The sequence below is a fragment of the Chiroxiphia lanceolata genome, chromosome 10 (genome assembly GCF_009829145.1).
Source record: "Chiroxiphia lanceolata isolate bChiLan1 chromosome 10, bChiLan1.pri, whole genome shotgun sequence".
Taxonomy (NCBI): Eukaryota; Metazoa; Chordata; class Aves; order Passeriformes; family Pipridae; genus Chiroxiphia; species Chiroxiphia lanceolata.
Genome location: NC_045646.1, coordinates 15,322,645 through 15,334,845, shown reverse-complemented (window position 1 = coordinate 15,334,845; position 12,201 = coordinate 15,322,645). Strand labels below are relative to the sequence as shown.

Here is a 12,201-nt window from a genome sequence, read left to right as displayed (position 1 = left end):
AACCCTCGCAGGTGGCGGGACAGGGGACCAGTTGAGGGGCAGGCGCGGGCCCGGCCCCGGGACACCCCGCACAGCAGCGGGGTAGGAACCTCCTCCTCCTCCTCCTCCTCGCCCTCCCCTGCCCCGCAGCCCCGCACACACACACGGCCCGTCCTACCCGGCGAGCTCCCGCAGCGCGGGGATCATGGAGGCCATGCCCAGGCCCTGCTCCGCCATCGCTGCGCTTTGAATCGGGCGGCGCTCCGCGGGGCGGGCACTGCGGGACGGCGGCCGGCACGGCACAAACCTCCCCCGCTCCCGGAGCCGCTCGGCTTTAACCCCTTCGTCACCGCACACGGTCGCTCAGGGTTCCCGCGGGCTCCGCGCAGCCCCGGCGGGGCTCTGCAGGAACGGGGAGCGCCCGCCGGGGGCCGAGCGCACCCCGCCCAGCCGGGGCACTGAGGGGCCGCCGGCAATGACAGCCACAGCCCGGCCACGACGGACGGGGGCTCCGGGGGACTGGAGGGGAGAAGCGCCGCAGTGCTGAGGGGGGCTGAGAGCGAGGAAGGGAGGGGCGGCGAAGAAGAAACTTCAAAGCAGGCTGAGGAGGCGCCTCTGCACGGCTCGGTGCAGCTCCCGGCCCGCCCCCGCTGGGCGCACCTGGGTATCAGGTGCGGGACAGCCCCGCGGGGACCGGCCCCGAGCGACCCCCGCCCCGGCCCGCCCCTGCCATCGCCCCGCCCGCCCGGCCCGGCCCGGCCCGGCCCGGCCCCCGCGCCAACAGCAGCAGGTGGCGGCGGCGGCGCTGCGGGGACAGTGCGGGGACTTTGCGGGACATTGCGGCCGCCGGCCAGGTGGGCAGCGAGCGGGGCGCGGGGGTCGCTCCCCGGCTGTTCCCCCGAGCCGTGTGCGGGGCGAGCGGGGCGCGGAGCAGCGGGAGGGCGCGCTGGGCAGGTGCGGGCTCAGCGCTCCGCCCCGCAGGTAGCGGTGCGTAACCAGCCTTTAAAACACTACTGGTTTTCTGGTTTATTACTGTTACTTTTTCTTTTTACCACTTGTTGCGTTCTGTTCATGTTTCTTTCACGAAACGTTTAAATGTGTGAAGTTCGGACGGTGCCGGTGAAGCCGCGGGAGCAGCGCGGGGCGCAGGGAGCGGCGGGCGCGGCCCCGGGCGGTGCCGGTGACCCGCGTGTGCCCCACCTGGGCAGCGAGGCTGCGACAGAGCGGGGTAAACAGGGTAAAATACGGGGCTTGTGTGCGGGGAGGAACAGCAGAGAGAGTGTGCGAGTGGACACTGAGCTCTGAGCTTTGTTTTTGTCATTAGGAGCTACGGCTCGTTCTGCATTTGTTTATGAAGTTTGCTTAGTGTTGTTTCTGGGCTGAAATAAAATCCTCTCGGAGGCTTCTAATTCTGTTGCCTGTTTCCACTGTACTAGGGCTGTGTCTTGTGCATGTAAAACAGCCCACAAGGAGCGTGCGTGTGTGTTTCAATTACTGAACCATGTCAAGTGGATACTTTAAGGGAACCTGTTACTAATTGTTCGTAGATGAATATTTTTGTCCTATGAAATGTACGTATGTCATTTCATTAAAATTCTACTGGCTTTTTAAAGGCTGGTAACTTGACAAGAACCTGAAGTACTTCGAGAAACTTCACGAAACATAACCGGGTTTATCTTAGTTTGTTTTTCAGTAGATATTGCAATGTATTATACCAGCTGACTTTATAAAATGCTAGTCTTTCAACAGTCGTTCCTAGAAAGAAAGCAAGAACCATCTAGGTCTATATGTTCTGTCAAGTAGAACTTTAACAGTCCAGGAAGACTAAGTACGTCTGGGTTTTGTTATCGATGTTATTTTGAACACGAAATTTTATACGTAGTTTCAATTTAAAATATTGTGAAAACAACACTGAGTGTAAATTTCCAAGCCTGAGACAACAATCACACTAAGAAAGGTGTAAATTGCACTGCTTGCTAAATTGTTGGGGAGTTAAAATCCCAGTGTCATCCTTGATGAACTTAAGAAAGATAGCAGGATGCTGTTGGTATCTTAGGAGAGTTCGAGCAGCCTGTATTATTCTTTATCTTTCAATCCTAAGAAATAGGCTTTATTGAATTATAGGGGTTTTTTTGTTGTTATTATTGTTGGTAAAGCGTAAATGGGGCATATGAAGTGCTTAATAAAAAAAAATGCTTTTGCTTGGAGCTGCCCTGAGTCACCAGCGAGATCATATTAATATAGATATTGTAGAAACGCTTTCACTTGTGATAGGTAGAATGCTACATGAATTTGTAGTGCAGTTTCTTTGAGCATTTACCAAACATGGAATTCAGGTGGTTTTTGATTTGGGTTGTTGGGTTTTTTTTTTTGTTAATGAGCACTTCTAACAATTCACCAAAAAGAGATCCTCTGCTCCCCATTCTTCACTGGGAGTGAAGTTAGGAGGCTTATTTTCCCTTGCAATTGTGAAGTCCCATCTACTGATTTCTTATCGTACTATCAAATTCCTCCAGCTACCATGGTTTTGGAAAACTCTACGTGAGACTGCCCATAATAACAACTCCATTGTGTTGTGAGGATGTAAGAAGTCTTCTAGATGCTCTCCATAAAAACATTTTCATGGGCACTCACAAAATCTAGTGTCCTTCACAGAAACAGCAACTGAAACACCTGATTTCATTTCTTCCTTTGCTTGAGCACATGATAAGCTCAATAAATTCTTAATTCATCTCATTTCTTCCTTATCTAATTATTTTGTACTTTTAGGTCCCTTGGCCCCCAACAGGAGAAGCAAGTGTGTTATCATCCATCTGGAGGGAGTGACTTAATTGTTTATGAAAATAGTGTGCCTTGAGACCCTCCTCTATTCTTTTCTCCAATGCAGTTGTTCATATTGGTGAAAGGAGTCTTAGGTGTGCAGAGCTCCCAGCTTGCAGAACTTGGGACAGGGCAGAGAAGCTCATGCAGAAAGGTAGAACTAAATATCAAATTCAGAGTATGCAGCGCTACCAAGATTTCTGCTGAAGCTGAGGTTACTCTTTTTTTAATTATTCTTTTCTTCTCCATTCCCCACCTGAGCAGTCCTCTCACTGTATAGTTGCATGATTCCTCCACACCCAGGCCTCTGTCTTTTTCATTACTTTGGCTTTGGCTTTTGATTACTTCTTTACCACATGCCTTTGCAGGTCAATGTACTTATTTTAAGATGCTGAGAGACTTTGCCTTGGGCAGCAGGTCCGAGAGCACAGGAGCATGTTAATTGTATTTTTGTTCCCTCTGTTGTTTAATTCTGAGGTATAATTGCTGTTGTTCTTGGGGCTCATCCACTCTGTGGATGTGTGTGAGATGGTGGTTAGTGTAACTGCAGTTTGATGTCAGCTGTCTTGCAGGTAGGTAGTGAGTGCACTAAAGACATGTAAATACACCAGTGTATTCCTCATGAACTGTGAGATGTGAACATACGTGGTAAGGGTGGTCAGAGGAATGCAGCCAAGATGGTGCAGGGAGGTGCTGTGAGCTGTGCTAAGTCATTTCCTTCAATATCAAGATATCTGACAGTTTATCATCCACATGGCTGCTGTGCTGACACCCACAGTCTGGATGGTGACTCAAAGACAAATTTCTGTCCATAGTCATGCGAGTGGTTGTCAAGACAGTGCGTGACCTTTGGACACAGGGCATTGCTCCTGTGCACTGTAAGAATGTGTGTTGCAGCACTCTCAGGTTTTATCTGTGCCTGGGCTGCTTAATCAACTGGGCTGGAGTGGAGTGGCACAGATTAAAACTTGAATATTGGTTTGATGATTAAAAAAAAAAAAAATCAAAAATTGAAACAGTAAATGGTGGTAAGGATAACAGGCAAGCCAGAAACCTAAAAGCGGATTATGTACACACAAGTGCTAAGAAAAACTAAAACACGTAAAAGAGGGGGAAAAGTGAGAAAAGAAAACATATAACATTAAAATCTGTTTGACTTCTGTGTATAATCTTAACAGGTCCTAGTCCTACAAGCACTTATCCATGGGTTTTTTTGTGAATAAATCTGGTTATGTACTTGAGACTACTGATAATGTAAAGTAAAGTATTTAAGTATTTGGAGAGATAGCACATTAGAGTATAGATTCCTCTGGAACATGGTGTTATTATTTGTATAGGAGGAGTGATTGTTTTTTGCTTATCTTCAAAAATTTTACTACTATTAAAAGTTGTTGCCTATATATTTCTTTTTTTTTCTTACTTGATTCTTACCTCCCAATATTTCTAGAAAAGTATTATTCTTGAGGCTAGTAGCTGCGGAGGAGACTCACTGAAATGTTTTTACTAGCAGGATCAGTGTATAACATCAAGACTTTTTGAGTTGATAGTTTTTGAATGAGAGGTAAGATGCCTGGAATTTAGTTTCCTAGGGCAAAATTTACAGAATCTGGAAATTACTCCTTTTTTAAAACTTGTAGCAACAGTGATGCTTAAAAATCCTTTAATGAAGTGCAAAACTCTGTACTAGCCATGCTAGGAGACTAGTCTCCTAGTCTCTCAACTAGGAGAAAGTTGTGTAATATGCATTTAAAATGTCATTTAAAGTACATGTGAAAATTGTGGCTGTTGAAATTATGTAGATTCTTTTATTCAAATATTTCTTCAATGAAAATCTGAAAAACAGTACTAGCTACAGTTGCTACAGTTTTCATAGTGAAAAGATGTTGTTTTCTGAGAGATTTATTATCAGGAGATAAAATTTTCCATCTGATTCTGTGTCCTCTACTGATTAAAACTAGAATAGAGTTTATGCCTGGGAATAGTGATGGAAGTTCTGCTAAATGTCCCCCTTCTCCATTGCATGGCTTACCACAGAAATCAATGCAGTAGAGGAGAGAGAAGGAGGATTCATGTTTTTGTCCTTTTACCCTTTTTTTTTGGAAGTCAAATAAATTAAATATGGTGGAACGGTACTAATTACTTTTTGGAGGAGGATATATTCCTTGGTGAGTATTTTCCCAGTACTTGGAGCTTGAGGATTGTGTCAGTGAAACAGAACATCACCTTAACAGCATGCAATACAATACCTCAACTAAAAAGTTTAAGTACCCTTACACTTAACACGTCACTTAAAGTCTGAGTGTAATGTTTAGTTCCACTCTTCTTATTGCAGTAATTATTTAAATAAAATACTTTCATAGCATTCACCATGATGTGTGAAATACTTCATATCCATGATAACTGTTGCCATAAAAACTCCCAAAATCACCAGGTCTACATAAATGGATTAAATAAATGTAGAACAACAGTACCAGTGAGTAACAGGATCTGACCCTAACAAACAGAATTATTACTGGGAAAGGCTCCACTGTACTGTGCCACATAATCAGGAAGCAATAAATTGTAGTTCTGGGGAAAGATACTGAGCTAAGCAACTGCAATTGCTGTTCAACCTAAACTGCAGGTTTGAAGACCTTCTGTGTGAGATGTTGTGTTATTAGCTCATCGCAGCCTTGACATCATTCAAAGGGCAACAGTTGACTGGTGATGGTGGTATGATGTGCAAAACAATACTAACAATGGAAAGAGCAACTAACATTAGTCAGCTCAAGATGGATCAGGAATTCCAGGTTATGGACACAACCAGTTCTGCATTATTGGTTACTTTACTAAGGTTTTTTTTTTTGTTGTTTTTTTTTTTTTACTGTGGCTAAATCTTTCAGAAGGGGCTTGAAAATGAAGCAGTAAGGGTGACTTCTCTATTCTCCAGTGTATTACGTTTGTGATAAAATTACTAATTATAGGATTTCAGCTTTGATTCAGCTGGTCACATGGAGGGAATGCTAAATGTATGTCATGGTTTTATTATTTACATAATTATTTGTTTTGGTGCTTCTAAATGTAACTGGATGAATTTGTAGCTTTTTTTGTGGAGGTGTGTACTTGGTTACTGCTATTACATCCAGGTGTCCAAGGAGGATAAAGGTAGTTCTTCACAATAGCTCATCAGAGAGACTGGTATTGCTAAGCCTCAGAAATAAATTATGCATAAAGCAGACTGTGTGCTTCTACATGCATGCTTTTGGTGGGAAAAGGATTATCAACCCACTTTCAGGGCTCTCTTGGCAGATGTTTCCTTAATAATAATAGGCACTAGCAAAACAAAAAAAAATAATGCTAGATCCAGTATTTCCCACTTTCATTCAATTAGTGTATTCATCCTTTCATCTCATTAATAATCAGTGGTAGAATAGACTGATTAAAGACACTGACATGTAGAAAAGCTGAAATATTAGGCTGTATGTTACCGGCAAGATTATATTTACTTGAATGCAATTTAAAGGATTTATCTCTATGTAAGAGTCAGGGACCTAGCTCTTTTCAAACCATGTATTCCCTGATAGGTTTTCTTTTCCAGATTTTTTTATAGTTTGGAATGTTTGCTGATTTATCAAGCTCCTTTTTTAACTCCACATCCCCCGTTCTCCTATTTTGTTTGCACGTGTCCTGCTGTTTCTCCTTGCACTAATTTATCCCCTTATAACAAAGGGAAACCAAATCCTATTTTTTCATATCCTAAAGTTAGGATCATATAAAGTAGTATGAAATTATTCTTTTCCATTGAGCTTATTATTTTTCTTCTGCAGTGTTTCTAGTCCTTCCAAGCTTGATGTATAGAATCAAGATATATTTAATTGAAGCTAGTGAGGTTTTTACCAGTGACATAGCTGGCATCAGGTATGGACTCTCATTCTTTCTTTTCTCCCCCCTTAGGTAGTATGATATATTCAATGAGGAATAACTGAATATACATTTTATTTTACTTGTCATTGCCTGTATCAGGCACTTAATTGTGGCTGAATACTTAATTGAATGAGGCAGAATGTTTTTCACATCCCAAATTATAAAATGTTATAGCACATAAATTTAAATCTTTTCAATAATTCCTTCATTTTAAAAGAGTTAGTTATTGTGGGCTTAGGGTTGCATACACAGATAACTGTTTCACTAGTTTAAGGCCTGTTGGATAAATTTGTCTAAAAGCTGATATTTTGTTCATCTTAATCATTGACATTTATGTATCTTTGATATTTCCAAAGGGATTTCATTATTCTACTGTTACCAGAGATTAAAAGAAATAGTTAAACTAATGTGTGCACTCCTCAGAATTTCCAAAGTCTTTGAGACCTGAAACTCAAACCTCCCAGCTGGTCTCTTCACCATGGGCAAGGTGGTTTAGTCATGTCCTACCAAGGCTGCTCCCAAGAGAAGCTTGGCAGCAACATAAGACTTGTTTGTCATGCCAGAGCAAATCCCTACTTCTGGCACTGTGTGCTGTGTTTGTTTTCATAAGGTGTGTTGCACCCTAAAATGGCAGCTCTTATGCTGTGGTGAAAGAGGTGGTGGGTCAGCCACGCTGGGATTTTTAATCTGGTTCTGTCTGATTGATTACCGTGGAGAAAGTAGCAATTATGAAATTGTCTATAATAATAGAAGCACATATTTCTTTTGCAGTCCAAAATTTCTGCATGCTTTCTCTCCTGAAATTTCATTTTTTTTGGTGGTGATAAATCTGTGGAACAGACTCTTCTGCCATGTAGTTTAAGCTACCATTCTGCTTTTTACTAAGTAAATTAAGATCTAGGCATTTAAACTCAATAGGATTAATCCATATCAGTCCTCCTCAAGGAAACAGGCATATGTGGGATGAGTGATTGGGTGCTATATGGTCTCTGGGCACTAAGAAGTGCTTCATTAAGATGTCACTTCAGTTGTGCTGCTTCCTGCTGGACTCCTCACCCAGCGGGAGACAGACCAGCAATAGTGGGAAAGCTTGGGAAGGTGAGCATGGCACTGACTTGCTAATTGATACTAGTAGCACAATGAGTATTTCTGTGTCATGTTTAGAAATTTAAAAATAGATATTTAAGTATAGATAATTTTTTAATGTTTAAGAGCATTAATTTTGGAGACCTGGAAATAGGAATTATTTTTCATGAATTGTCACTGTAAAGAGACAGTAAACAATGCGACAGTTACCCAGTTTTTGTGGGAGGAGGATGAGCCCCTTGGTGCAGACTTGTAGCTACCTTAAAATACAAAATGTCTCATTAAAGATATTATGGGAAATAAAATGTTTATCTGATAAGATCTCCTTCAGAGACAGGTTTTGTCCTTGTAAAAGAGCTGATTTACCAACAAGTTGATTTATCTGAGAGATCATAGTTTATCATTTACGTATTTTATTTGCTGAACATGTGGAAATCTGCTCTCAAAGTCCTAACAAGTGTTATGGCTTACAAGTGGTGTAAGAAATGGTAAGGTTTACCTTTGAAAGTGTTACAGTTTGGAAAGGCTTTGGACTGTAATCTGGCAACTTGGGAACACTGCAGCATGTACTGCAGGCTGTGAGAGCAAACAGTTGTCACTTTGTTGTGGGCCATCTTAAAATGGCTAACACAAAGGAAATGCAAATACATTAAATTTAGGAATATTCAGAATTCATGTTTCAGCAGAAAGACTCCTTACAAAGGTAATCCATCTTACAGTATTTTCTGTGTTGTAAGAAAACAACACAGGAAAAAAAAAGTCACTTTATGGGACTTTAGGTCATTAATTTTAAAGCCACGAGTAATTTTTTTTCAACTATGATTTTTTGGTTGTTACTAACCTAACACTCTTTTGTAAGATTAATGTTTTTATGATACTTGTAAAAAGGAAATAGAAATTCTAGTTAATAAAATCATACACACTTTTATGCATTGTTTTGCAACAGATGAATACTCTAAAATGTTAGATTTTCATTGTTTCAGTAGAAGTGCATGGATATATCTTACATTTAGGCTTCTTTTTTTAAACTCATGACTTTGTTGCATAGTTGCAATGTATAGTTTAAATGCTTAGGGATGTCTGTTCATGCTGTCAGCTCAAACTAATAAAAATAAAATTGTTTAAACCCAGGATTTTTAAAGGGGTTTTTTTGGTTTCTGATATTTTTAAGAAAGATGGTAAAGTTTTCACTGAAGCATCAGAAATAGTTTTAATTTAAGAATATGATGTTATTTCCTAATCATGTGAATCCTAGGGCTGAGATTTTGAATAATTTAGTTACAAAAAAACTTGCTCAGAAATTTCATTATTTTTCATCTTCAAAATATGATTAAAAATGACAGTTGGCAACAACAACCGTAGATGTTTTATTCTGGTGTAATTATTAAGAACTACAGTGCCAGCAAATGAACTTCATGCATGCCCCAGATAGTCCTCTAGTTTGGAAGGTACTAACAAACAATACCCTGTTCAGCTTTAGTTACTCAGATTCACTACTGTGCTGCTTTTATCCTCAGCACTTGTGCAAACATAGCTCCTTAAGGCTCTGAACTGGCAAACAGGTAGCACTTCTGCATCTGTGGACTCTGCAGAGACAGGTTTTGAAATGCTGCCAGTTGCTTTTGCCATGTACTGTAGAGGACCCTCCTTTTTTCTCCAGCTTGACCAATGAAAAAAAGAAACCCAAAAATAACCTATGAATTTTCCATGACAGAAAATCCTGGCTTGCTTGCAGTATAGTAGCTGATCAGTCTAATCTAATAATCTTTTGAACCATGTGGAGCTGAAGGAGGCATTAGTGGGTGTCAGAAGGCCATACTGCCATCTGATAATTAATGGAAATGGGGAGAATACTCTGGCAACACACATCTATTTGGTACTATTTTGTAATTGCAATTAGCTGGAGTATGAAGAATATGTGGCTGTAAATTCAATTGCTGAGGGCAGAATGAATGCGTGTCTGTTGTTACTCTTAATGATCTTCACATGATTAACTTCTGGAGTGACCTTAAAACTAAGTTCATTAGTAAGAGTTAGCTTGTGTCTCTCTGCTGGAGTTTTACTATTTGTAGCAAGCTGAGGTTTCCTGCTTCTGGCTACCAGAGAGCAGCATAGGGGAGGATCAAGGCAATAGTTTTCTGGAGTGTTGTATTTGAGCTGTTTTAAGGTCTCCCTCCCCTTCTGCCTCTTGGGCTGTTTGTTCACCAACAGCTTTGTTTGTAGTTTTGCTTTCTAAGTTAGGTGCTAACTAAATGTAATCTTCGTGCTCAGAGAACTGAAAAATGGTTCATAATGTTCCAGTTAGCTTAAGAAAAGGATACTCTTCTGAAGTTAGGAATGCCATAGAAGGATAAAGCCTATTCCTTAGCAAAGACTAGAGAGTACAGTATGTCCTACCTCTCCAGCGGCATCGAATCTGGAAGAAATAGAGGCTTGGGACAAATACTGACAGCTTTGCAAAAGTTACTGTAAAACTATCAGTGACACTGTGACAGATTAAACAGTTGAAGGTGAGTACACTTTGCTTGTAGTAGATGGAATGCAAAATCCAGCAAACTCTGAAAAACTGTGAAACAAGCGAAATTGTAATTTGTCACAGTTTTAAAACGAATTTCTAGTCCTTCCAGTTACAAAGAAAAGCTTGAAAATTTAATCTGATAATAATGAGAAGTATCTGAAAACAGAAGATAGATGTCATTCTGTATTTCATGGGTTTTTTAGTTGCTTAGGTTCTGACTTGTGATTGTTTTTGAAAAGTTGGGTTTATGACTATTGCTTCTGGTTAGCTTTTCTGTTTAGTAATTAGCTAGCAATGCTATAGCTCATTAGAGAAGTACAGGAATAATTAAAACATAAACTCCAAGTTGTGAATCTTATTTGAGAATACTGGGACACCAGGAAAGCCTCTCTGTCAAATGAGGGTCCTGTCAACACGTCATGAGCTCTGAGCACGAGTTTCTTACTGATGCAGATACTTCAATAAGAACTTCAGGATTTTTTTTAATCAAAATTTCCTTTAAAAATAATGCAGTTTTTATTTTTCATTGTGGTTGCATGCTAACAAAAGCTGCATATTTCTAAACCTAGACAGAGAAAGAAAGAGATTAAGTATCATTTGCTGGTGTGTCTTTTAACTTGCTCTCTTTTGCTGTTGTAAACTTGATATGTAACAGCAGCCTAGGCACAAAAGAGTGACTTGAGAATGGAGTGCCTGAACGAACTTGCTTTTATTAGTGTAGCCTTTCCATTTATATTTTAGTGTGGTTTGCTCTAATGAAATGCCACAGAGGCACCAAGTTTGGACTTAAAATAATAATTCTGTTCTTCAGAACAATTACTGGTAATCAAATGGGTTTTATGAGAAACTGTTTCATAGTTTCTCATCAAATTTTCTCTATGTTAATTACAGACTCTTTCCATCTAACATGCATTTGCATGCTAAAACTGCTATGATGCTTTGACCTTAGTAGGAATTCTTCTTGCCACAATTTCTGGCTTCGGTGGCTGTTTTGTTGGTACAAACTGTATTTTTTCCTTGCTTTTGGCCCCAGCATCTGAGGCACCAGCTTCCAGTGCTAATTGGAAAGCATGATCCTTGCCAACTCTGGCCCTCCAGAGACAGGGCATTTTCCTGGTCACTGGGTGGATGCATTCAGAAGGCATATGCAAGCCAAGATACTCATATGGGTAAAGATGGGGGATATGGGGACATGGCCAGGGAGGTAAGGGTAGCCTTGTGAAATAGGAAGGGCAAAAGAGGTGCTTGGTGGGAGCCTGTACAAGTTCTCCAGGAAGAAGGGTCTAGCATGCTTGTGGACAGGGAGGCCGAATGATGAGTTAGCCTTGAACATAGGATTGAGTATAATAGACTGATTTTTGGAGAGGAGCAAATGCTCCATCCAGAGGGCCAATGATATTGTGAGATTGGTGAGAAGAGATAAGAAAAGGTCACATAAAATGAAACAGTTTGTTAAACTGATTAAACTTGTTGAAACAAAGACAATTTCTGCTCAAGGCTCAGTCAGATGCTTCCTGGACCAGTGTAAACACTATTATGTTTACACATGTAAAGAAATTTCTTCCACGATTTCACCTTAATCCTGTTACTTCCTTGCTAATTAATTTGACTGTAGTTCTGCAATCATGGATTACTTGAATACAGACAGTGCCATATGTGAAATGGAAAAGTGTGATTTTTGCTTTCAGAACAGTGCCTTCAAATGTTTAGTTTATATTCAAAACCCCAGCTTCAGATTGTTGGATAAAAAGATGAGATGATGGGGTTGCCTCACTTCTGTTACCATTATTATTTTGGGTTATTGTGGGCGGGCTCGGTAGTGTTTTTGAGCTGTCTAAGGAAAACACATTAATGATTAGTGTGAATAAAGTTTTTCTTTGGAAATACACGTGACT

At 40.7% G+C, this 12,201-nt stretch overlaps 2 protein-coding genes and 1 long non-coding RNA gene across 6 annotated transcripts in view; 1 reads left to right on the top strand and 2 right to left on the bottom strand.

Moving 5' to 3' along the window:
• ATR (ATR serine/threonine kinase) overlaps nt 1–256 on the bottom strand; it is a 39,527-nt gene extending 39,271 nt beyond the window's left edge. The window contains exon 1 of the mRNA XM_032698530.1: nt 158–256. Coding sequence (XP_032554421.1) covers nt 158–216 — 59 coding nt within the window. The 5' untranslated portion in view covers nt 217–256. The remainder of the gene's footprint in view (nt 1–157) is intronic.
• A 495-nt stretch (nt 257–751) lies between these two features.
• PLS1 (plastin 1) overlaps nt 752–12,201 on the top strand; it is a 44,099-nt gene continuing 32,649 nt past the window's right edge. The window contains exon 1 of one of the 2 annotated variants that reach the window (XM_032697437.1): nt 752–833. The gene's annotated coding sequence lies outside the window, so the exon portion shown is untranslated. Of the gene's footprint in view, nt 834–10,086; nt 10,299–12,201 lie in introns of those variants that run through there. The other variant, XM_032697438.1, reaches the window with a different exon arrangement.
• The window catches only part of LOC116791458, a 36,939-nt gene continuing 33,888 nt past the window's right edge, over nt 9,151–12,201 (bottom strand). For all 3 annotated transcript variants that reach the window (XR_004358757.1, XR_004358756.1, XR_004358754.1), the window contains exon 7: nt 9,151–9,448. This is a non-coding gene — a long non-coding RNA (uncharacterized LOC116791458). The remainder of the gene's footprint in view (nt 9,449–12,201) is intronic.